Raw genomic sequence first — 26,917 nt, 5'->3', positions numbered from 1 at the left:
AATCAATACTCAATGTTAACAAGTTTCTCTTCTTCAGAAACGCTTTCCTTCCCATTGCCAGTCTACATTTTATATCCTCTCTACTTCGTCCATCATCAGTTATTTTGCTTCCCAAATAGCAAAACTCCTTTACTACTTTAAGTGTCTCATTTCCTAATCTAATACCCTCAGCATCACCCGACTTAACTCGACTACATTCCATTATCCTCGTTTTGCTTTTGTTGATGTTCATCTTATATCCTCCCTTCAAGACACCATCCATTCCGTTCAACTGCTCTTCCAAGTCCTTTGCTGTCTCTGACAGAATTACAATGTCATCGGCGAACCTCGAAGTTTTTATTTCTTCCCCATGGATTTTAACACCTACTCCGAATTTTTCTTTTGTTTCCTTTACTGCTTGCTCAATATACAGAGTGAATAACATCGGGGATAGGCTACAAACCTGTCTCACTCCCTTCCCAACCACTGCTTCCCTTTCATACCCCTCGACTCTTATGACTGCTATCTTGTTTCTGTACAAATTGTAAATAGCCTTTCGCTCCCTGTATTTTACCCCTGCCACCTTTAGAATTTGAAAGAGAGTATTCTAGTCAACATTGTCAAAAGCTTTCTCTAAGTCTACAAATGCTAGAAACGTGGGTTTGCCTTATGTTCCATAAGTAACTCAATTTCTAATGCCCAATTAAATAATAAAAACGTATTGGGAAGTAAAGCGCTAATGACTACCAGCTGTGTGGAACACATTTTACGCTGTATGAAAATTATACTCTGTTAGAGATGAAACATTCTCAGTCAAGCCACCCGCAGAACTTTAAGTGCAGTTACAGGGAACGACGGACAATAAGAAAATAGATAAGACGTTCTGACAGTCTGTACTTGAGGTGATTAATGAAATACTATCGTTCCAGCAATGTAGTTTGTTTTTTCACAATTGATCATGATACCTGCGTGGGGAAACACATGCGGACTGTAGTCCTAAATCATAAAAATAAGGAGCTTACACTTGTTTTCAGGTAATTTTGCTTATCAGGTAGCAATGCGGATGTATTTCATAAGCCAGCTAGTACACATCTTAATGTATTCTGCTGTTCCCAATAATACTATATTCTTATCACCATTTGAGGTTTAGTTCTTAAATGATCCCTTATCTTAAAATTTCTAAGAAATTGTTCGACGTAAAATAGTCCTTTCAGGGTATTTTTAATACCAATTATACACGCAGGCTACTTAATTCTAACGACACTCACAAACTTATAATCCCATCTCTAATACCATTATCGTTTAAGATACTAGTATTCTGTGGCTGATGATAGAGGGGCAGCATTGCACTCTATCCGCGGTGTCATCCATTCTGTGCCGTCTAGTAAACAAAGGCTGAATGTGGAAAAGTAACCAAGCTGCTTGCCCACGAAATTGGAATTTGGTCAGGCGTCTGAAGAGCTGCTGAACGGAATGGACAGTACCAAGGAAACAAGTTACAAGATGAAAAATGCAGACTGGAAATAGGAAAAGCATTTACAAAAGGAAAATTTTAGTGTAGAAGCCACCGAGTGCATTAGTCTAGAAGGTATACTTAGAAGTGCCGGCCGTGGTGATCGTGCGGTTCTAGGCACTTCAGTCCGGCACCGCGTGACTGCTACGGTCGCAGGTTCGAATCCTGCCTCGGGCATGAATGTGTGTGATGTCCTTAGGTTAGTTAGGTTTAAGTAGTTCTAAGTTCTAGGGGACTGATGACGTCAGATGTTTAGTCCCATAGTGCTCAGAGCCATATAGAAAAGTGAAACGTAGTAGGGAACAGTAGCTTTTGAAACGTGCTGCCAAAGATTAGATGGGTGAATCTAATAACCAAGATGAGGTACTGATTTCTTGTTGAGAAAAATCAGTGAGGCAACTTTACTAAAAAAAGGATCGTTCAATGGGACACATTCTGAGGGAAGAGAGTGGATGGTGAAACATTTAGGTGATAGAGGGAGGAGTGCAGTAAGCTGCTTGGAATTTATGCACGTTGCTTACATGGTGGACGCCTGGAAGCGTCATCTCGCTGAACGTTTCCCGCAATAAAGTCGGTGAGACTATCGCAGCGTTTTAACACTTAAGCCCAAATTTCTAAGCAAAATGCGTGTATTTCTCCACACTTTCAGAGATAAGCAGAAATATTACACTTCGTAAAACACGCCTAGACAAGTACTTAACTTTTTGTGCTAACTGATGTTAATTTTGTAAGAAAATATTTATATTAAAACATCATATTTTAACGAGAACTCAATTTGAAAGTTATTTTGTTTGGTGCGCGAAATAGACTTTCTGCGACGAAAAGCTATGACTTGCAGAAACCTAATACCACGCGGAGTAAGGAGAGGTTCAAGAATAAATGAGTTAAAATAGAAATATGTTAAAAAGCACCGTTGGGGAACGATGGTGTTGTAGTGGTACATTTTTCAAAGACCTGTGCTTACAGGGGAACCGTACGAACTCTCCCTCGCCAATTTATTTTGACAGGGTGTGTGAGCACTCCAACATACGTAAACCGGAAGAGACAACTCTCAACGTTTTCTGAAAACTCGAGGTTGAAATCTATACGTGTCTACCACCACCTACGGTTTATAGCGTTCAAGAAGTCCGTAGCCAAGCGAGTAACCGCTTAGTTTTATAAACGCGAAGTTTCTGGATTGAATCACGCTTCCGGTACTTGTTTTTTATTTTCATTGCCCTGATTCTAAGAGATAAGCGTGGTGCGCGACGAAAATGTGAGCTGACGAAGAACCGTTTGGAAATATAAACCAAGTTTGTTTTGCAACACACAGACTGAAAGAACCATTCTCACGCAAAAATTCGGCTTCCATAACACGTGCTGTCATAATAATTATCCTTTTCCATGTTTCTGTGATCAGTATTAACCGCTTTCGTGCGTTCATGCAGTGCTCCATAGGTTTAGACATACTTTTCACAATTGTAGATACAATAATTTAAAATAAAATGACTATAATGATTTGACTGAAAGCTCTTGTCTCCTGGTTTTGTATCCAGTCTCCTTACAGGAAACATTTGTCTACCTTTTTCCAACATAAAGGTGTGACAATAAATGAGTCATTAAATATTGAGAACTCTCAGTCACAATAAATTCGCCAGAATGACGTGGGAATAAAAAAATATGCACCGGCAGTGGAATTTGATCAGACAGACATTGCACTTACGGAGCTACGCATTTACTCGCTCGGCTTCGGACTCTCTATACATTCCTACATAAGCACGTCTATAATTCAGAAACACCATCTTCTCGATAGTCGCGTCTTCCTGTTCACGTAAGCTGAACTCTTAGTCCTGCCTCCCCCCCCCCCCCCCCCTACATACCCAGTCAATATGAATCAAATCTGCTAAGGGAATGGGGGAAGTTCGTACGGTTCCCTTGCAAAGCATTAAGAGATTCCGATGCGCTGTTGTGGAAATTTAATAGTGTGCAGCTTCGTACAATTTCAGGAGATTAGAAAACAAACACACAAAGGGTACTAGACAAAACTACACGGCGCGAAAACATTATGCAACAGTTTTCAGGAAGTAACTTTTAATATTCGGAATACACTTCAGCACGACAACTTACGTATTTCTATTGAAACCATGTATGCATCGAGACAGTGCGTGTGTAGTGCTGTAGTTGGTACTATGGAAGTGCACTAATACTCGCCCGAGTAAATCATTCCACTGTTGCCAAATTTTTCAGTGATTCTTTAGGTTTCTTGAGGCCAGAAGGGATACGGCATGACAGCCTCTTATTTCTCAGTGACCCTTCTCCATATACCGCTGAAGCAGGAACTGGATTAAAAGTTCTTCACCTTTAATTCTCCTTTATTTATTTATTTATTAACAACAGTTCATAGGCAGCATATCTGATGATCTTTTATCGCACATACATGGCATTTGAAGCCAATGGAGATTACTGAGCCAGAGAAAAGAACTGCAGTGATAAGTGAAAAATGTTCGTAACTCTACTTTCGCGATGTTTCTCTCGGAATGTAAGATGAATACGTTTTCTCTGCAATATTTCCGGTGGTGTTTTCTAGAAGGCAGTAAAGATCAAGTAACTTCTGTTAGTTCCTTAAGGAAGCACTTTGTGACGAAAACTATACGAGTTGCGGAAGAGACGTCACATGAAAGTTCGCTCTTCGCTTTGGCATCGATTTCCTTTAAAGTCGACCATGACCCATTTAGTTTGTGCGCGCTGTCGTCGCCGGTCATTCGTAATTGTTCAAGCGGAGTTCCAGTTTCAGCCTTACACATGGGGGAGATTTTATGCCTCCCGCCGGGTGTATTTCAGTCACATCTGCGACGCGCTTACGTTTGTCAGAGCAAATAATTCCATGCGGACGACACTTCCAATCATATGTAAGAAGTTTTTTTCCAGTATTTTCCGACTTCCCTTGATTACATATCTCACCATTCTCTCTAACAAAATTAATTTTGAAAAGAAAGTGAAGTTCGAGAATCCAGGCTTTCTCAGCGAAACCACGTCTGGTGATCAGCCGAGTAAAGATGTCTTAACAGCAGCACTGAAAATTTTTTTCTCCTCCTTTACGCAAAGTTTTTCCATGTAGCACGTGACGTTATCGTAATTACAAACGGCTGGAAACAGCGCAGGCGGGGCAGATGATCCGTACGTCCCTGCTCCTACAGGTCCTTGTCACGATACATCAGCTGCAGAAAAGGAAACAGACGGGACCTGGCACTAGGGAAGTCTTCAGTGAAGTTCCAAGAAGCCGAAATTGACTGTTGGAAAACCACGAGCGTCATCATTAACAGGGTGTGTAGCAGATCTGCAAAGCAGCTCGCAGCAGCAAACGGCAGGACACACCAGTCTCAAAACAAAATGGTTCAAATGGCTCTGAGCACTATGAGACTTAACATCTGAGGTCATCAGTGCCCTAGAACTTAGAAGTACTTAAACCTAACTAACCTATGGACATCACACACATCAATGCCAGAGACAAGAGTCGAACCTGTGACCGTAGCGGTCGCGCGATTCCAGACTGAAGCGCCTAGAACCGCTCGGCACTCCGGCCGGCCAATCTCAAAACAGCTCCTACAACTAAACACCTTGACTTTCATCCACTCGTGCCGTCGCTGGCACCTCATCTCCGCAGAAGCTCTTGTAATAATTATGGGAAACACTATCTGTGCATTCTTCGAGATCTTAACCTGACGATTCATTCACAACTATAATACTTATGACAAACACTATCCAAACCTAACCGGAACCCTTCCCACTAAAAATCCGAACCAATAACACACGACGAACATATTACCAACAGGCCCAACATGGTGGCTACATTTCATGAGATATTAGCACTCAAACACTAATACCACACACGGAAATGATAAACAGTCCTGCCCTCCTAACTTTTCCTCTCCCTCCAGATGTAAAGGACAAACACTCGTCTTTCATATCTGAATACCTTCTCTCATTCGCAACTTGCACAAGCCTCAACTTATCAAGGCTCAAGCATATTCACGAGTACGTAACTTGCCGAATCGCTGCTTGGAGACGGTACTATTTCGTATAACTTAAGATTGCATCAAAAACACATTTACATATCGAGAGGCAGAGGATAAGACGATCAGGAAGAAAACGAAAGCTGTCCTTTGTTTTCAGAGTGCTACTGAAAATTACTCCTAGTGCAAGGAAGGGGAAACGTCACCTACAGATCAGAACCGCCAACCGCATTTGTTACTTATCTAAGATTGTTCAGTGGCCTGTAGATTTAACTGCACTTCGTCACCGTTCGCGGACCAAACTGGGTCACGGAAAATGATCTCGACACAAAAGAAGCTATGGGCACTACCAACGCAATATTTGTCGTGCAGTATTGAAGCGCGACTGCTCACTCAGTAACTTGCCCCGACGACTGGACAGGTTTCGGCAAAATCGATCAGCGGAGCGCCAGTGACTTACGGGGTTCTTGCGCTGTGCCTGAAGGCTGACATCGCAAAACTCCAACGCTGCCTCACGGTAAACTTCCTGGATGTGGGAGAGACGAACTTGGTTGTACTTTGATGCGTCTCTGGGAAGACACCGCCACTAATTGAAGATATCTGCGGCAGACACTAATTTCCATTGCCGTTTCATTACTTTAATTTCGGGTACACGTCATTTTTTCGGCGGGTGGCAGCATTACTCAACACTGCCACTCAGTTGATAGGTTTTTGTCAAACTTTTTGAAAGGTAAACAAGGCTCAAGACAGACAAAAAATCGTGAACTAAAGCATCACGACCAACAGTTTTAGTAATTTTTTTGCGCCAATACAATCAGTATAATCAATAGACAACGGGTAGACAGGGCAAATGCGACGGCAAGAAGTGCTTATAATTCAATCTTGAGATGTTTAATATATGTTCCCTGCTAAAGAGTGATCCATATTGCAAAAAATTGTGGAGCGATGCATCAAACTCAACATTAACTGCAGTCAAACAAGACAATTTCTTATGACAAATTTCCAGTGTTATCCCAGTACACGAAGACCAGGAAAGGTCTACTACCGGAGAAAATCGTGTAGTCGCAAATTTTTGGACATCATACTACAATCCTGACAGGAGGGGAGAGGGGGGGGGGGAGGAGCTGCTTGAATGTCACTGTCTTATACAGGGTGTTTCAAAAATGACCGGTATATTTGAAACGGCAATAAAAACTAAACGAGCAGCGATAGAAATACACCGTTTGTTGCAATATGCTTGGGACAACAGTACATTTTCAGGCAGACAAACTTTCGAAATTACAGTAGTTACAATTTTCAACAACAGATGGCGCTGCAAGTGATGTGAAAGATATAGAAGACAACGCAGTCTGTGGGTGCGCCATTCTGTACGTCGTCTTTCTGCTGTAAGCGTGTGCTGTTCACAACGTGCAAGTGTGCTGTAGACAACATGGTTTATTCCTTAGAACAGAGGATTTTTCTGGTGTTGGAATTCCACCACCTAGAACACAGTGTTGTTGCAACAAGACGAAGTTATCAATGGAGGTTTAATGTAACCAAAGGACTGAAAAGCGATACAATAAAGGATCTGTTTGAAAAATTTCAAAGGACTGGGAACGTGACGGATGAACGTGCTGGAAAGGTAGGGCGACCGCATACGGCAACCACAGAGGGCAACGCGCAGCTAGTGCAGCAGGTGATCCAACAGCGGCCTCGGGTTTCCGTTCGCCGTGTTGCAGCTGCGGTCCAAATGACGCCAATGTCCACGTATCGTCTCACGCGCCAGAGTTTACACCTCTATCCGTACAAAATTCAATCGCAGCAACCCCTCAGCGCCGCTACCATTGCTGCACGAGAGACATTCGCTAACGATATAGTGCACAGGATTGATGACGGCGATATGCATGTGGGCAGCATTTGGTTTACTGACGAAGCTTATTTTTACCTGGACGGCTTCGTCAATAGACAGAATTGGCGCATATGGGGAACCGAAACGCCCCATGTTGCAGTCCCATCATCCCTGCATCCTCAAAAAGTACTGGTCTGGGCCGCCATTTCATCCAAAGGAATCATTGGCCCATTTTTCAGATCTGAAACGATTACTGCATCACGCTATCTGGACATTCTTCGTGAATTTGTGGCGGTACAAACTGCCTTAGACGACACTGCGAACACCTCGTGGTTTATGAAAGATGGTGCCCGGCCACATTGCACGCCCGACGTCTTTAATTTACTGAATGAATATTTCGATGATCGTGTGATTGCTTTGGCCTATCCGAAACATACAGGAGGCGGCGTGGATTGGCCTCCCTATTCGCCAGACATGAACCCCTGTGACTTCTTTCTGTGGGGACACTTGAAAGACCAGGTGTACCGCCAGAATCCAGAAACAATTGAACAGCTGAAGCAGTACATCTCATCTGCATGTGAAGCCATTCCGCCAGACACGTTGTCAAAGGTTTCGGGTAATTTCATTCAGAGACTACGCCATGTTATTGCTACGCATGGTGGATATGTGGAAGATATCGTACTATAGAGTTTCCCAGACCGCAGCGCCATCTGTTGTTGAAAATTGTAACTACTGTAATTTCGAAAGTTTGTCTGCCTGAAAATGTACTGTTGTCCCAAGCATATTGCAACAAACGGTGTATTTCTATCGCTGCTCGTTTAGTTTTTATTGCCGTTTCAAATATGCCGGTCATTTTTGAAACACCCTGTATTTATCTTCTAGCAACTCTAAAACCACGACTTTCTAGACAAAAATTACATCACATTTCGCACAAAAAAATACATTTTTTCTCTGGCGGTAATAGATACCGAGTACGAGGGATGGAAAAATCGCAGATTATTAAAACTATTGTTCTAACGGTAAATAATTTGTGTCTTTAAATGGAGTTAAAAGTTAATAGTAAATGTGTTTACCACATCTAAATGGAGCAGAGCCATATTGAGGGATAAATCGTGTCCTGGGGGTGTAAGAGTGGCGACGTGTGGAGCAGAAGCGCCTGGGGAGGCAGGTCGCCATGTTGTCATGCACTTCTCCACAGGTCTGCAGGCTGCAGGTCGCAGGTCGAGGCGGTGACTCGCCACTATCTGCCCCACTACGTCACAAGAAGCAACTACGAAAAGTGTGAGGTCATACACGTGAGTGCCAAAAGGAACTCTAACTTCGGTTACACGATAAATCAATCTAATCTAAAGGCCGTAAATTCAACTAAATACCTAGGTATTACACTTAAGAACTTAAATCGGAAGGAACACACAGTAAATGTTGTGGGGAAGGCTAACCGAAGACTGCTTTTTATTGGCAGGACACATAGAAAATGTAACAGACCTACTAAGGAGACTTCCTACACTACGCTTGTCCGTCCTCTTTTAGAATACTGCTGCGTGGTGTGGGATCCTTACCAGATACGACTGACAGTATATCGCGCGGAAAGATATAATTGTTCATTCTTTCCGCGCGCTATACGAGAGTGGAATAATAGAAAATTGTGAAGGTGGTTCGATGAAACCTCTGCCAGGCACTTAAATGTGATTTCCACAGTACCCATGTAGATGTAGATATTTCACGAAATTATATGGACCGCTCACAGCGTACCTCGTGAATCACTGCAGACAGTGTGCCGACATGCCTGCAGAGCGTTTATTTAGCACAAAATGCGTTAACACTACGTGGAATGCAGACATGCGTTACTAATAACACTAATGCAGGTAATGCATATGGACAGAGTCTACGCAAATCTCTACACACAGTTAAAGACAGCTAGAGAAGAGTGATTCTGAGCCATCCTGTACGGTAGTAATGTTTTCCTGGAAAATACAACTTCCCCACCATGAGCGTTGCTCGCTTTTCAGCTTACAGACAGGCTATATCTACCCAGGATTTCCTGTACAGTTCTCTTATGTGAGAAATAAAAAAAACACACCAGGCTCGTGTTTATATAGTGGACTTATTTTCAGTTTATTAGGTGAGTACTTATCTGCAGTTAAGTAAGCTACTGTGTATTCCTGTGTAATTTGTAAATGTGGTGAGGTCAGTGACCTTCGTAGTTGGGGGGGGGGGGGGGAGGATTGGATTGGTAAATGTTGCATCCTGCTGCTGCGTTTTTGTCAGTGGTGGTGAATTAGTGAATGACCAAAAGTTACTGCTCTTCTTTCATATCTTCCGAGATGTGTGTGAATATATCTGACAATGGGATTGATCAAATCCAGAGCAGTAATCTATTGTAATGCATTGTTGGATCTGTTTAAATATAAGAAGTTCTATAATCCCTAGGTGACCTACTTCTGTTGCAGAGAGAAAATTTAGGCCTTTCGACCTTTTCAGATTTCGGGAGAGCTGAGAATGGGGTGATGCAATTGATACCTATCATGGTGTAAAAATATTCCAGCCAGTGAAAGTGGAGGTAATGAAGCAGACTTTGTCGAATAGATACTGATAGCAAGTTACACTTGGAACAGGCTCTTCGATGTGGTATACAGTCGACAGTTGCAGCAGTTGAGTTTTTCTGCATAACAGCAAGTAAGTACTCAAACCGAAAACAACTTCACTATATAAACACGAGCTCAGTTACTATTTTGTCTACTCACATAAGAGAACTTTAAAGAAACGCTAGGGAGGTATTGTCTGTAAACCGAAAAGCGAGCAGCACGGAAGGTGGGGAAAGTCGCCATTTCCGGAAGATCACTCGCTACAGCTGCCGTTCGGGATGACTAAGAATTTCTCCTCTAGCAGTGTAGAACTGTGTGCAGATATTAATGTGGATTCTGTCCATGTGCATTACATGCTTTAGTGTTATTAGTAACTCATATCTGCATTCCATGTAGTGGTAAAGCATTTTGCATTAAATAAACCTTCCAGAAGCTTGCCTGCACACTGCGTCGCAAATGATTCATTAGGCGCACAGTGTAGGGACCGTACAGCTTCCTGAAACACCCTGCAGTTGCTTCCTGTGACATCGTGGGGAATGACTTGCACTGCCTTTAGTCTACAGACCTCTGAAGGATGGAAAAGCATGAACGAATCCAGCTACCTGCCTTCCCTTCGCACTTCTACCCCGCACATCTCACCTCTCCAACCCTGTTACACGCCCACAACACATTTAATCCCTTAATATGGCTCTACTGGTACACTCAATTAGTATTTTTTAACCCCCTCCATTTACAGATGAACATCAATTCTACACCGCTGGAATATGTTTATCTGCTATTTTTCCATCTTCTGCATTGTGTAAACTATTAGAGTAAACAGGAATGATCTTTTTGTACGATATTTATGTACTTTAATTTTGTACTGGACACATTTTCGCTAGAAGCCACTGTGTGTGTGTGTCATTCGAGAAAAACAAAATGACATTTAAACTCACCCGCATTCCAACGCTCGTATCACACTGGTCAGTATGTTTAGTATGTTGTTCAGGAGACAATCGTAGCACCATGCAAAAATTTGCGACTGCATTTTTTCTTAACTTTCTTTCGTCAGCTTCCTTTTTGCCTCGGGATTCCATCGGCAAAAAGGTGGACGTCATCTGTGAAGCTTGCCTTGCCACATTGTCACTTGTTGCAGTCAAAATATCAAACAAGTGGCATTACAGGTACATCGCTACATTTCCAGGTGTGAACAACTTAGTATGATACAAAGCACGATAGTATTTCTGCAGAGTCATCTCAAAATAATTCCTAATCCCTTTAGCTCAGATGTTTCAAGCCCAGGAAACTAGCTTTGATTCTCCAAACTAGTGTTTTTTCTACTGTGCAGAACCAATTGCTTCAAGTGGAGAACAAAATATTAGCAGGCAGGAAGAAAGCTGATACCCACAGGTTTGCGACTAAACTATCAACAAGCGACTAGCTCGTTTAGATTTTGAACTACAGGCACCTCCTTTAGATTCGCAACAATCGTTACAAACTGGAAGATAAGCAACAGACGCTCGGTCGATGACGGTGTCACACTGGAGAAGGAACTCTGCCTCCTTTTCAGAGCTGTTTACAGAAGCCACGGAAAACAAATCTGACTGGCCAGAAGGGGATCTGAACCGCTCCGGATGAGTTTGGCTTACTGCATCATCCAATGCCTATTTAGGGCCCAAGCAAAACAAGCCGCATCTTAGGACGCCATCGGAGCCCAGCTGCAAAACTGATTTTTAAAGGTCTTAGCAAGAGCCCATCGAAAGGCGTGTAATAGCTGTGTGGAAAAAGTTATCGAATGAGCTCTGGCAGTACCTCGCTGGTTTGATTGAACTGCAGAGTAGTTCTTAGTTAAGGCAGGCGATGATAATTCAGTGTACATTCCAAGGTCAAAACAGCCTGCTGCATACATAGACAGATGAAGTGTTGGGCTAGAGTGATACAGACCCTTGCCTCCCCCACCCCTTACGCTTTTCGTCCTCACTGATTTATAGCGCAGCCTGAGATCTACATTTGGCTGAAATGTGACAATTTGGTTGAGAGTTGGCGAAGATAAATACGTGTCAAAGGTTTTATAGCTGGCTGACCTCTATCGTAGCTAATGTTTACGTTCGCGCCATATGTAAATGCACTTTGCCATACCGGTGTTTAACATACTATTCGTCAAACAGAAGTGCACGTTAAATTCAGAAAACTTATGTTGGGCAATGGATAAGCCCCCGACGATTATTTTGACGGATATTATGTACATACATGGTATGGAAACACCGAAAAATGCAATGGGGTTCCACAACATTATTTCTATTGAATCTTTTTCCCTCTATTAGTGTGTTGTGAGAACTAGGCGCAAGAAGTTCATGAAGCTCTATTTGATGAAACCCAATTTCTTAAATTATTTACTGGACAAAATTTAGCGTTTCATGTTAGCCTACAGAGTAAGAGCTGTCTTATTAGACCAAAGGGTTATCAGCGCCAGTATACAGCTGCGGATGCTAATGATTTCTTTTGAGATCTTATAAGTATAAATGTTACGAGGAACTAACTACAAGTACGTCACAGTTGCAGAGTCTACCCCCCCCCCCCTTCCGTCCCCTCCCCACTCATGGTTGCCGTAGAAAAAAAATTTTTTCCGAACCGGCACCTCCAGTACAAAGTTTATCAGTTGGTGCTTTGATGTTAGCAGCATTTCAAGGGATTCTCTCTCTCTCTCTCTCTCTCTCTCTCTCTCTCTCTCTCTCTCTCTCTCCCCTCCCTCCTCCCCGTGTTTTTGTTTTGTTCCTCGTAATATTTTCTATAGCTCTAGTTCAGTGTAACGTTTGGTTTATTACACTTAAAACCATACTTCTCTCATGTAAAGTATCGTTAAGGTAGGCCGATGCACTTCCATGTTATGAGGACTTCAAGTGACAGTCCTCACGTCGTTAGCGACTAATGTAGCGTTAGACTCTACAAACAGCATTGCAGCATTCTAAACAGAAAGTTAATTACTGACACCTTTTCTTGTCTCCAGTGTTTTTCTTTAACATTACTTAGTTTGATAGGTTCCTTTGTATTGCTGTACTTAGATCCATAGCATCTGTTAATAATGTATTACACCCCGTTTACTGCACTGTTGTGCAGCTGGTCGTGTAAACATACTTATTTAGTTGGTCCACCTTAGGCAGCTAGCCAGTGCACAGACCTAGATTACAAACGCTGTTCGAGATGTACGTTTCTTAAATACGACGAACGCCTCTGAAATGCGGCTAACAGTAAACTAAACAGGTGTCTGCATGATCTTCCCAAAAATTCTACTTCTGGATATTCGATGACAATGTGATGGGGTTTTACACTTCCCAGAACTGTGCAATCAGAAATACCGATACGAGCAGAGGGCGTCACTCACCAGAAAAACAGCACCGAGACGGGGTTTGCGGTGGCCCGTGGGTTGGGGTTGGACTTGCGCCTCGTCGTATCCATAGCACCGGCACTCACTGACCGGCGGCAGACGCCACAGCAGACTGAGGGGCTCGCGCGCTTCTGCTGACTCGGGCCACATGGCCAGGGCGGTGCTCCCCTCCCCTCCCCACCCGCAAACCTCCTGTTCGGCCGCTGTTGACCCCAGTCTGCGACTGCGTGCTGCGCCGCACCGCCGCGCCATACGAACAATGGAGCAGCTGCTGCAACTGCCGCTTCTCATGCTACACGCGCAACAGACTGCAGTGTCAGCAGACATCGGTGATTCGCACGGCGCCCAGCTACAGGGTCCAACTGAAAGTTTAGTAGCAGGGTTTCCTGCCCGTTCGAAGCGTGATGGCCCGTTCATATGCACCAGAACTTGTATTTATGTTTATCTGTGTACCCTGAGTCACAAATAACGGGAAACTTCACAAATACCAACCGTTCTCTCTTCTTCCTTCTCTTCACAGTGTCACGGTTTCCTAAGCCTACCCCAGTGAGATAGATTGCCTTCATCCCAAGCGAAAAGGTTAATAAGTAACATACGAGTATGTCTATAAAGGGTGGTCAAAACATGAAACTTCCTGGCAGATTAAAACTGTGTGCCGGACCGAGACTCGAACTCGGGACCTTTGCCTTGCGCGGGCAAGTGCTATACCGACTGAGCTACCCAAGCACGACTCACGCCCCGTCCTCACAGCTTTACTTCTGCCAGTACCTCGTCTCCTACCTTCCGAACTTTACAGAAGCACTCCTGCGAACCTTGCAGAACTAGCACTCCTGAAAGAAAGGATATTGCAGAGATATGGCTTAGCCACAGCCTGGGGGATGTTTCCAGAATGAGATTTTCACTCTGCAGCGGAATGTGCGCTGATATGAGTTCGAGTCTCGGTCGGGCACACAGTTTTAATCTGCCAGGAAGTTTCATATCAGCGCACATTCCGCTGCAGAGTGAAAATCCCATTCTGGATGGTCAAGACAGTCTGAAAAGCTTGTGAGGGTGTTACAAGGGAAGTTGTATGGAAAAAATGGAAATGAAGTCCCATGCTTCTTTACAGAGCGTAGGGGAACGATGCGGGAGACCCGCACCGCCTTACTAGGCAAGGTCCTAGTGGAGGTGGTTTGCCGTTGCCTTCCTCCGACCGTAATGGGGATGAATGATGATGATGATGAAGACGACACAGCAACACCCAGTCATCTCGAGGCAGGAAAAATCCCTGACGCCGGCGGGAATCGAACCCGGGACCCCTTGCTCGGGAAGTGAGAACGCTACCGCGAGACCGAGATATAATTGTTAAGAAAAAAGGATTCAACAAGTTGCGCCTTTTCAGAGTTATTCAGCATTGAAGTTAGGCGACCAGGTCGTCGCACGCGCGAATTCAAGCAGCCTGCCAGAGACAGTGTCACCAAACTTATTCTTCCTTTGGTTTCCTCAAACCGAACAAACGTAGCTTTTGCTCACCTACCTCAAATTTATCACATCCGAAAAAGGTGCACTGTAACTGGTAATGAGCGTTGCAACAAGTGGTTAACCCGCGGACTAGATGTCTGTGCGTTACCGCATTTTAGCGCATGCAAGTGCTTGAATTTGCGCGCGCAGTTACATGATTGGGTAACTTCAGTGCTAAATAACTCCGAAACGGTGCGAAGTATCGAATTTTCTCTTAACACTTATCTATCAGCACAGCTTAGGCATAGCATCGTTTTTTAAGCCTTAACTTATGTATAGTCGTAAAAAGTAGTACGCCTAATGCTTCTACAGGGTGTTCGGAAATTTCCGTTATGAACATCTAGGACTTATAGAGGGGAGTGAGTACATAATATTTTGAACAGAAACCCGTAGGAACCCACGTCCAGAAACATCATCCAACGACGCTATAGAGCGTCACCAAGTTATAGGCACCGGCGCCTGCGAATGTGTGGTTCTGTGATTATGTTACTAACTTTGAAGGATTATGGAGAAGGATAAATTTATCAATTTGATTTAAAGATCCCTGTAGCGGAAACGAAGCAGTCGAAAGTTATAAGCGAAAACGACTCTGATGTCTCTGACAGTGCAATACATTCACTGGTACTGTTGTTGCTAAGATAGTAGGGTAGGCAACTTTCAGAGGTGGTAGTATGGACCAAAGTAAGAAAATATTTCCAGTAAACATGGGCTCTGAAATGCATACCCCATTGTCTCGCCTGTTTTGGGAAAAATCAAGATGTTTTCAAGATGTATTTTCAATGTATCTCTGCCAAGTTTGGGCATCATTTTTCAGACCACAGGGCATGGACAGGAATTCGAGCAGGCCAAACAGGGTAATGACAGCTATTTTGTCAATGTCTTCTGGATGTATTGGTATTTTTAGGTATGCTATTTTGTAGTCTGTCACACTGAAGACTGTGACACCCACGAGTGAGGTGTGAAATAATGAAAGTCAATGAGACAGTTGGTATTTCTTATTTTTAACAATGTTTTTTATATTCTGTTTAGTCTCGGCTAGTGCACGTCGTAAATCATGTTCCAAGTTCAGTCGGTTCGTTGCTTTTGCTTTCATTATCACCACAGTCCCAAATCCAGTTTCACACCTGTAAGTTGTCGCGAATGGAATCACTATTGTAATGCTTTTTCTGATAATAATGAATACTTGACACCCAGCTTTGTCCAAAATGTTGCCAGTTCTATTTTGGGTAAATCTATTTTCAGTGTGTTTTCTTCATATAGTTTAAGAAATTCTACTCTGGCTTCAGTTTTACCACAGTCTAACATAAAAACAGTGGCGACACTTCGCCTCGATTTTGTTGCCTGTTGCGCCAGCAGCGACCTAAGCGGCCAGTAAGTAAATCTGTCGAGTTGGGCGCGATCGTAAAAGCGAAAGCGAAGAGTAGATAGTTTATTTTGGTTTGTACAGTGTTTTTTTTTTTACACACAGGAGCGTCTGTAGAGCAATAAATTGCAGCAACAATTTTTTAGGTTTTCTAAGGTCCGTGAGAGGTAGATATCGTCATATCACTAGGGTATTGTCAGGATTCGTTTGCAAACTACATGTGTATTAATGATTAATGTTTCGGTTTAGAAGCAGAAAGTGGCTAGTGAAAAGCAGACGAGAAGATCTTATGAAAAAGTACCCTTGTTTACCTTTATAATAATGTTAAATTTTGTTCGCTACACTTCGAACAAAACCAGTTCATGAGTGCAGACAGTAAAAAATTCTTGTGGAATGCAGTACCTGCACTGTTTCACATCCCTAATAACCCACCTCAAATGACGATGGAGAGGAAACTGCCACAAAGGTTCGGCAATCCGTCTAAAACTGTATAACACTCCTGTGGCACAGAAGTAGCCAGTTCAACTCTTCATATATCAGAGCCCGGTTTATCTGAATCGTCAACAGAGACCTGCTTTGACAATGAAGTGGTTAGATTACGTGCAGTTATTCGTGTCTTGCAAAAGCGCGTGAATTTTCAGACTATGCAGATCGCTAGACTTCGTGCAAAACTATTGTGGGACAAGGAAAGTGCCTATCATTTTAAGTACAGACAGCAACAGAAACTGTATTAGAAGGATCAAGTGAAGAACGACAAACAAATTTTGAAGACTGTAGGATCCCGATATTTAAAAAAAAGATGCCCTTGACTTGTCGTTAAGCCAGATTAGCATGCCAATGGAGGAGAAGCGTGCTGCAAGTTGGAAAGACGAAAATAAGCTTTTTGCCTCTAGTTTGTTATATTAGAGCAATCAGGTTAACAGGTTTTGTCAAAATGTTTTATGTTTCCATCAGTGCATACATCTCAGAGGTATGTGGAATGCATATGAATAAAATGTGGGATAAGTGACAACATATTCCACCTTTTAAAACAGAAGGTTCAGTATTCTCCGGTACTAATAAACTAGAGAATATCTCATTGGATAAAAAAGTCTCTAATGGCACATTTAACATATGACAGCACTTCTGACATTGTTATTGGCTTCGAGGACTTTATGTTCATACGCTCAGCATACTTCTCCCAACATCTGGCAGCTGCTTGTCCCACTTAGAATAATATCACAGTCTAATATGTACAGTCGTGACACACTCGCTGATTTTTGTCATACTCCGCGACAACAGCGCCCCAAGCGGTGGAGAAGCTACGCTGCTGAATACGATATTCAGTAAATGTAACAGTGTCGTTTACATTCATTTTTAACATGGTTTTTACGGAAGGCAGCGTATGTAGCGCAATCAGTTGCAGTAATAATAGGAAGAAGACACCACATTTGTCATTCTTCAGGTTTCGTAAGGACCCTCAGAGGTATGAAACATCACATTAGAGCGCTCTTTATTTACGATTTTTTTCTAAACTGTATTGAATTACTGAATTTGTTTTTCTTTTTTAGGAGCAAGAAATGGTAAATAAATGGCAGAAGACAGGACCTGCTGCAAAAAGATGTCCTTTCTTTGCACAATAACGTGAAGTTTTGTGCGTTACATTTCGAGTCAAACCATTTCATGAGCGCGGAAAAGAAGACATTAGTATGGAATGCAGTTCCTACGTCATCTGGCGTGCTGAATAAGCCACAACTAGTGACGATGAAGAGAAAATTGCCATACAAACGTGGAAGTGTTACTGCAAAAACAATAAAACTGCCTCCTGACACAGAAGAAACAGCTACCACAAGTGTTCTTACACGAGAAACATATATAAAATCACTAAGAACGGAATCTGCAACACGGACATCTTTTGAAGATGAAATGCTTTGATTACGTGAAATTATTCGCGTGTTGGAAAATCGTGTGAAATGTAAAAACGTGCAAATCATTAGACTTCGTACAAAATTACTACGTGACAAGGAAAGTGCCCATCGTAAGAATAAACTGCAACCACAACGTCACAGGACACAAATACAAAAGGACAAGCTCAATTTAAAATGTATTGGTTCCAAGTACTTGAAAAAAGATGCTCTCAATTTATTGATAAGCCAAATCAGTATACCATTGAATGGAAAACGTGGTGCGAGATGGAAATATGAAACTAAATTATTTGCACTTAATTTGTTGTATTATAGTACTCAGGCATACAGTTTTTTATCACACTGTTTTAGCCTTTCATCAGTACGTACCTTACAAAAGCTATGTGGAAGATATACAATTAAATTGTGGGATAAATAATAACATATTTCACCTTTTAAAGCAGAAAGGGCAGCAGTTACCAAAAACAGATATAATTGTTAATTTGTCTATGGATGAGATGTCACCAATGGAAAAATTTGATATATGACAGCTCTAGGGATCGTGTTACTGGATTTGAAGACATGGGTTTCATACGTACATCTGTGGTTGCCAATACTGCGTTCGTTATAATGATTAACGGCATATTCTCAAATTTTAAACAGCCATTAGTATATTATTTCTCCAAAGGACCAGTAGGAGCCACCCATCTGAGGCGCATACTTTTTTGAAGTTGTAAAAAAACTCACAGAGATTGGTTTGGTTGTAAAAACATGTGTCAATGACCAAGGCTCGAATTTTGTGGAGTGGAGGCACAGACTGGGTATCACACCAGTTAATCCATGCTTAGTACACGAAGGGAATAAGATCTATTTTTTTATGACACCCCACACTTGATAAAAAGCATACGTAATAATTTATTCAGGTATAGCATTATCCACACAACAGATGAAGGATGGATTGGCACTGCTTCATGGAAGGACATTTGTCAGTTGTACTCAAGTGATTGTGAAAGGAAGTACAAGTTGGCCCCCAAGCTCACTAAAAGAGCTGTCCAACTGTCAGCATTTTCAAAAATGAAGGTAAGCACTGCAGTTCGTGTGTTGAGTCATACAGCAGCAGCGCGCATTGAGACACTTGTTGCTTGTGGCACCATATCATCATCTGCTACTGCTACTGCAGATTTTTGCCAAAAAGTGAACGATATTTTTGACATATTTACTGCATATTGTGTTAAAGGGCCTGTATCCTTAAGGAACTGCATTACAAGTGCCTTTTACATTATTAAATTCAGGAATCAAGACTTAGTCTGAAGGAGCAAGAGAAGAAATAAAAAAGTTATGAAGCTGGCTCATTTGGGTTGCTAAAGTGTTAGGACTGACTCATTCATTTAATTTTATTGTCGTTAAATTTATAAATGGGATGTAATAAAGTTTTAAAACAGTCATGCTTTTTATTGAGATAACCTGATACCATAAAGAATAAGATGGAAATTGTATTTTTGGAAGCAGGCTTCCTGCAAAGCAGAACGTAATGAAAAGTGATACGTCGCTTCATTTTTACACAAGGAAGAGCACCTATATACTTGATATGTGGGATACAAAGCGTGTATTCTCTTACTTTCAGTGGAATAAGTGCGATTGTATGCTGCTACTTAATTATTTCTTCAAGAATATGTCGCAGCTTATGTCACTTCATTCAATAGTTCGTGGTCTGTTTATTTATACTTCACGATCATTTATGTCTCTCGCTGTTCTCTCAACACTTGTGACGCCAAAATATACTAACTATTTTGTAAATTGCGTACAAAACGATTTGTATTCAGTTTTATTAAGTAGTACTTGACAGCACATGACATACATATTTCAACATTTATACATGTTTTTAAAGAATCCATAAATTATGTTGCATTTGCATCTATTAGTTCATCGTTTGCCTCCTGCAAACATCTGTGTATTCCGTTTTCAAGTCTTGTCATAATTCTAGTATGGACATTTTCATAAAGAAATCTGAGCTTATTGGCGACCAAGTCACCCAAGTGGGTAAACTGGTCCCTTTTTCTGCCTGCTAAATTGCCGCCAACTTTTCTTAAGGTCTGTAAAAGACCTTCTCGGTCTTCATCCAGGTCTCTCCTGGCTCTCTTCAGTGCACTTGATCTACCACTTCCACTCGGACTTGGAGTGGTACAGGGTGACACGGTTGCACATCCACTTTAATCTGGAGGCACAGAGATGACTGGAGTGGTTTCCACTTCCACAATGTCTTTGGCAAATGTCACCTCCTCCATTTCTGTTACATCGAAAGGGAAACTAATGCTTCCTTCTCCTTCACCATCTCCTTCTGTGGCTGGGACTTCCATGACCTTTAAAATATATAACACACTTCTAAGGCAAAGTGAGCTATATGTTATACATACATTATAATCAAAGTATCTTAATGTATTGAGAATTTTTTGAGTGTCCATGCGTAAATTAAATTAAAAGAGTAACAATTTTCTTTCCAGCTTCCTGCTACTGCAGAGGAATGGCTGAAAATTGCCAAAGAATATGAAGAAAAATGGAATTTCCCCAGGTGTTTGGGAGCTATAGATGGGAGGCACATTGACATTGTGGCAGCACCCAACAGTGGAACAGTTTATTTTAATTATAAAGAGCGCTTCAGCATTGTTTTGCTAGCAATTGCTGATGCTAATTATAGAATAATTTACGCTGATGTTGGCACACAGGGGAGCATTTCAGATGGTGGTGTCCTTAAAGACACCACATTTTACAAAATGTTAGAAACCAAAACTCGAAATATACCACCATCAACTCCTGTTCCTGGTAGGAGCAAGCCTGTTCCATATGTTTTCGTCGCTGACGAAGCCTTTGGCCTAGAGGAAAATATTGTGAAACCATTTCCAGGTCTGCATGAAAAAAAATAGTTGGCAACGTATTTTTAACTATAGAGCATGCAGAGCAAGAAGAGTAATAGAAAATGTATTTGGGATTATAAGTGCTGTTTACAGAGTGCTGAGGAAGCAAATGCTTCCCAGTCCGGAAAAGGCTACAGTGGTGGCACTAGCCTGTGTTTATTTACATAATTTTCTTAAAAACAGAAAATCTCAAAGGTATTGTCCAGCAGGAACATACGACAGAGAGTGAGATGATGGCAACGTAATACCTGGGTCCTGGAGGGACACCCCTACTGTGCTGGAGCCACTGCCCAGAACTGGCAGAAGAACTTCATTGCTGAATGACAACAGAAGAGAATATGCTGAATACTTCTGCAGTATTCAGGGCTCCATCCCATGGCAGTATGGAAAATAAGTTCCACGTCATTGTTAAATGATGACATAAAGGAATATGCTCTATTCTTCTGCAGCATTCAGGACTTCAAACCATAGCAGTATGGAGAATCATGTTTCTCAGTGAAATCGTAAATATTCACATTATGCAAAGCATTAGAACGAAAAAATGTTGCCAAATATATGATTAAATAATATAACAAATTTACTTACTGGTACTACTTCATGTGTGCTCCTATGAGAGAGTGGTTTGTAATTGTCTCTTATGAACCGCATACTTTCAAAAGCGTACCTTGTAGAGTGGTACACATTGCTTGTAGCACTTCTAGTTCCTTTGCTGCTCTTCCTTTTCGCTAACTCGCGACTATATTGGCTTTTTAAATTATGCCAGTTGTCCTCACATTCTTTCCTTGACACGTTACATGCCTTAGCAATTTCCTCCTACTCGTCGTACCTTTTCTGAGTGTCCTTATAGTCTCCTAGTTTCACATCCCATATACAGGGATGCCTGCACACTGCCTCTATAAAATGCAGTGTATTTTGTTTTGAACAAGAAGTCATGGCAAATTTTAAAGTATTACACGCGGGCACAACACACGACACAATACACATATACCTACACAACAAACGACAGTCGGCACCTCCAAAACTCAGTCGCCAAAGAGCCTTGTACTACGCAAGCGCTAATCACCAAAATAAGGGGCAGGCGACAAGACGACAGGAAATTATAGTTCTGCGCATGCGCGAGTTCCTCAAATGTCGCTCATACATGTCGCGTATATGGCCAAAAAGCGATATACAAAACGTATACGCGACATGTATGAGCTCGAGGGTCCGCATACAAGTTGCGTGAATTTTTGTATGAGGTGATGTATCGCGAGATGTCAAATTGACATGTCGCTCATACATGTCGCGATACATGTATCCCAGTGTAAACGTACCTTTAGACTGTGATATTATAAAAATGATGGCCGTACTTGTGGCAACAGGCGACAATGACAAAACCACAGTAGACCTAAGGAATGACAAATGAAGCATCGATCCCTTTTGCATGTAGAGGTACATATCTGTGCTATCTGTGTTTCTTTGATATCAATGTGGTTAGCTGCATCCGTCACAAATGTTTCTTGACGAATGCGTTGAAGCTTACCATTGGATTCGTGATTTTTATCCTACTTGCGCTTAGTTTTGAATCACTTTTAGAAACATCTGTGTCTTCTGATACTACTCATTTTGGAGGAAAAAAACTCAAATATTTCGTAAATCACGTACGAATGGGATGCGATACAAGCATTACGCTTGCGACGCGTCTGACATTTCCTTTTCTCGCCGCTTGGAGCGCTAGTGCAGCTCCAGCTGTCAAACGGTAACAACTTTTCACAGCAGTGAGTGTCGTGACTGTTATGTTAAGAGTGTTAAGACTGTGGTTTTACTATCTGAAAATGTTCCTTTGTTCACTGAAAAGTCTTAAAATCCAAGCATTTGCCTGTCGATTCTCCAGTTCAGGAAAATAGTTTCTGACTTATTTCATTCGTGAATGAGGATTATTCACTGTTGGCATCGAGCATTACTGTCAATTCTGCGAATACCGAAATGTCCTGAACTTCGGCCTTGCGTTGGTAGAGCTCAAATCTCCGAAGAAAACTGGCAACTTTTATCTTGTGCCGTCAAAATATTCACCATATTTCATTGCAAGCCGTTAAGCGTATTGATTTCAGCAAAGAAATCCGCAAGGCACGCCACTTTGGAAATAAATATATTATACGTTATTTTGGTATGTAAGTCTTGCTCCTTCTCCGTCCTCCCCCTTTTCAGAAACAAAGCGATTTGTGATCGGAACTCAAGTACTCTATGGAGCACCTTGCACGTCAGACAGCCATCGGAACGTGTAAAAAACATAACGCAGCTGATATTGAAGCGTTTCAGTAAACGTCTATTTGCAACTGTATCAACTTAATTTGTATTTTGCAATAAACTTTTCGCCTGGATTAATTAAGTAGTACCTTTCGTTACGTGAAGTGTATAGATATTTACGTACTGCTCCTGCCATTTATTCAGCTACTCCTGGACATAAATTCAGAATCATCAATATAGTGTTAGCATACTTCGTTCATCGTAAGTTTAACATGGGTGTCAGCATTACTTTTGCTGTACTTTGTTAATTGCAAGTTTAACACGAATGTTAACATTGTTCTATGTGAGTAAAGTAATGCTTCATCAATATGAAGACTGTTTTCAGCACTACAGTGTTTTACTACGAGTGTCCTGCTGAAGGTGGTATGTCCTTGTTTCCTCCTATTTTTGAACTGACTTACCCAGCCTCTTATAGGCAGAACTACTATCTAACATGGATTCCGAACCATTGTAACAAGGAATTTTTCGCGTCAACGAACATAGTCAGAGGGGAAAGAAGTAATAAGTGAGAGAGCAGAATCCTAGGAGTGACCAGGGATCGAACGCGAGACTTTCATAGTTATAGTTTACCATTGAGCTATCTAGATTAACTGGTAAAGGAAATAGAAGATATGGCCAGAGTAGCAGCACCGTGTTTACGTCTGAGAAAGATGGAGAGAATAAAAGCGTACGCTACAGTAGTCTGAGGCCCGTCCATAACACAGATTCCTACACCTTTTTCCCCTCTGCCGGTGTGCCCCAAGGCTCCGTCCTCTCCCCCCTCCTGTATCTTTTGTACACGGCGGACATGCTGCCGCCGTCAGCCCCCGTCCACCTTCTGCAGTTTGCCGATGACACCGCCTTCCTTGCCCTTGCCCCCACCCTACAGCGCTCCCAACACCTTCTCCAATCCCATCTTGACCGGTTCACCGCTTGGTGCAACCAGTGGTTGCTCAAGGTCAATCCCTTCAAAACCCAGGCGATCATTGTAGGCAAAACCACCCCTTCCTTCCGCCTCCTTGATTTCTACATCACCATCTATGGCCGTCCTATCGCCCTCACTCCCACCCTTAAGTACCTTGGCGTCACCCTCGACCGTCGCCTCTCCTGGACTCCCCACCTCCGGACAATCCAAGCCAAGGCACGCTCCCGACTCCGTCTCCTCAAGCTCCTCTCCAGCCGCACGTGGGGTCTGGACCCCTCCACCATCCTCCACACTTATAAATCCCTCATCCGCCCTATCCTTTGTTATGCCCATCCGGCTTGGATCTCTGCCCCCCCTTCCTTTTATAAATCCCTCCAAATCCTTGAACGCCATGCTCTCCGCCTCACCTATCGCATCCGTCTCCCCTCCCCTACGCGGATCCTGTACGATCTCATCCCCTTCCCCCACCTCCTCCTTTTCCTTGAAAGGATACGGATCCTGTACACCTCCCGCAAACTTGATCCTCCTCACCCGCTCGTCTCCCCGATCCTCTCCCACCCCCGTCCGCTGCCGCGCCTGTATTCCCACGTCCCACCTGGTCTCCATCTCTCCACCCTCTTTATCCTCTCCCACGGTGGCTTCCGCCAGCTCCCCCTCCCTGATGATGTCCTCCTCCCCTCCATCTACCCCTCCTATCAACTTTGACCCTGCCCCACCCCCCACTTACGGTGTCCTTTCCTTTAGGCACCCTCCCTCCCTCCCTTCTCTTCCCTTCCCGTCCCTTCTCTTTCCTTTTCCCCCGTCCCCTCCCTCCACCCCTCTTCCCCCCGGGCTTCCCCTCCCACTTCCTCCCTCCCCTCTTTCTCCTCTGCCCGTGGCATCTCTGCTCTCCCCTCTCCCACTCCCCTTCCTCCTCCTCCTCCTCCTCTCTTGGCAGGTCCCCGGACTCGCACACGCATAGTGAACATTCGTGCGCCAGAGATTGTCGCCATCAGTGTTTAGTGTGTGTGCTTCGTTTTGTGTTTCGTGCAGTTTCAACTCAACTGTTCACATGTGCCGTCGCCGTTCTCCGTGTTTTGTGCGCCGTGTCACCAAGTGTTAGTGTTTTTATCGTCCAACGTGAACGGCTTCTTGTTTTTTGTTTTTTGTAACTACTTTCTTTGCCCGCCATTTTTTGTATTGTCTATGTCACCTATATCATATTATTGTACCCCATAAGGCTGAAGAACAGCGTATTAAGCTGCTGCCAGCCCGCCTGTATCAGGTGATGAAAATTACAATAAAGGAAAAAAAAAATAGTCTGAGGCCTAGTAAGCTCTGAGAGCCCGGCCGGTTAGCCGGTGCAGTCTAACGCACTGTTTTCTGGGCACGAATCCGCCCAACGGATTAGTGTGGAGGTCCGGTGTACCAGGCAGTCTGTGGATGGTTTTTAAGGCGGTTTTCCATCTGCCTCGGCGAATGCAGGCTGGTTCCCCTTATTCCGCCTCAGTTACACTGTGTCGGCAGTTGCTGCGCAAACACTTTCTCCACATACGCGTACACCACACTTACTATACCACGCAAACATAGGGGTTACACTCGTCTGGTGTGAGACGTTCCCGGAGGCGTCCACTGGGGGCCGAACCGCACAGTAACCCTGGGTTCGGTGTGGGGCGGTGGTGGGGTGGGTGGACTGCTGTAGCCTGTTGTGGGGTTGTGAACCACTGAGGGCTTCGGCGGGGACGAAGCTTCTCCGTCGTTTCTAGGTCTCCAGTTCCATACAATACAATACAATACGCTCTGAGTTGCAAAGCTGCCACTCACAGTCGCATGTCTGCTTCTGGATGGCAACTCATATGAGTTCGTGGCATTGCATCTTGAATCCAGTGCTTGCGTGACAGTATTTCTCAGACTTAGCATTGCAGAAGATTGCCTGCGCGGATGTGAGTCGGAGACAAGCGACGAGTGAATATTGCACTCTGCCGCCATGCAGTGTATAGCCTGACAAGTTACAGCATACCACATATTGCATAAATGTCTTAATGTTCGCAGGTGCGTTTGCCAGTGAGTGTTTATATTCGCATTGCGGTAATGTGTTCTAAGTATGGAGTGTTACCCCTAAGAAACTGAACAACTTATAGTTTGTAGTAGAGAAAAGCATGACCTGTGGGATCCTAAGGACAATAAACATCACGTGAAAGCAAAACTAAATGGTGAGTGGCAGTGGATTGCCTGTGATGTCGCGTGCGAAAAACAATATGCATACTTCGATGACTATAGTTGAAACATTTTGGGTTCCTTGAACAGGTACATAAATTCATAAACGCATCTCCCTTTGCCGAAAAGTTTGCTTGATATTGCAGTTGTGCAATCTGTGTCCATTATTCGTGGTTCATATACAGAGGTGGCGGCAGGTGGGGGGGGGGGGGGGGGGGGGGGGGAGGGGAGGGCTATGGGGGTTATAGAATAAGAGCGGCATAAAGCTTACTAACTAAACCAATAAATATCATTTAACTTAAAACAGGTGTCTTATTGTTTATCGATACACATTTTTTACCCTGAACTCCAAAATGCAGTTACCAAAAACTACTTTAAGCAACACCAAATTTTACAAATTTGTCGGTAGAGGACCCCAACTCTTCTTTTGTTAAGCCATATTCCATTCCCCCAAACCCCTCCCCTCCCCCTCCCCATTAGCCCCCCCTTCACCGACTTCTGTTCATATGCAACAGATGTTTAGCCTTTGAACGACATTCGATAAAACAATTCAAACTGTTCAACCTTGCCAACAAGTAGTTCAATGAAAATATTATTTCCACCGTACATTGT

The 26,917-nt window shown here is 43.0% G+C and overlaps 1 protein-coding gene across 2 annotated transcripts in view; it reads right to left on the bottom strand.

The window, feature by feature from the left end:
* Positions 1-13,359, bottom strand: part of LOC124775090 (ATP-binding cassette subfamily C member 4-like) — a 254,271-nt gene extending 240,912 nt beyond the window's left edge. For both annotated transcript variants that reach the window (XM_047249900.1, XM_047249901.1), the window contains exon 1: positions 13,259-13,359. In XM_047249900.1, the coding sequence (XP_047105856.1) occupies positions 13,259-13,332 (74 nt within the window). In that variant the 5' untranslated portion in view covers positions 13,333-13,359. The remainder of the gene's footprint in view (positions 1-13,258) is intronic.
* Between the last annotated feature and the right edge of the window lie 13,558 nt (positions 13,360-26,917).

This window comes from Schistocerca piceifrons, chromosome 2, assembly GCF_021461385.2.
Source record: "Schistocerca piceifrons isolate TAMUIC-IGC-003096 chromosome 2, iqSchPice1.1, whole genome shotgun sequence".
NCBI classification, from domain to species: domain Eukaryota; kingdom Metazoa; phylum Arthropoda; class Insecta; order Orthoptera; family Acrididae; genus Schistocerca; species Schistocerca piceifrons.
Note: the sequence above shows the minus strand (reverse complement) of the source record. Positions and strands in the feature narration are given on the sequence as shown.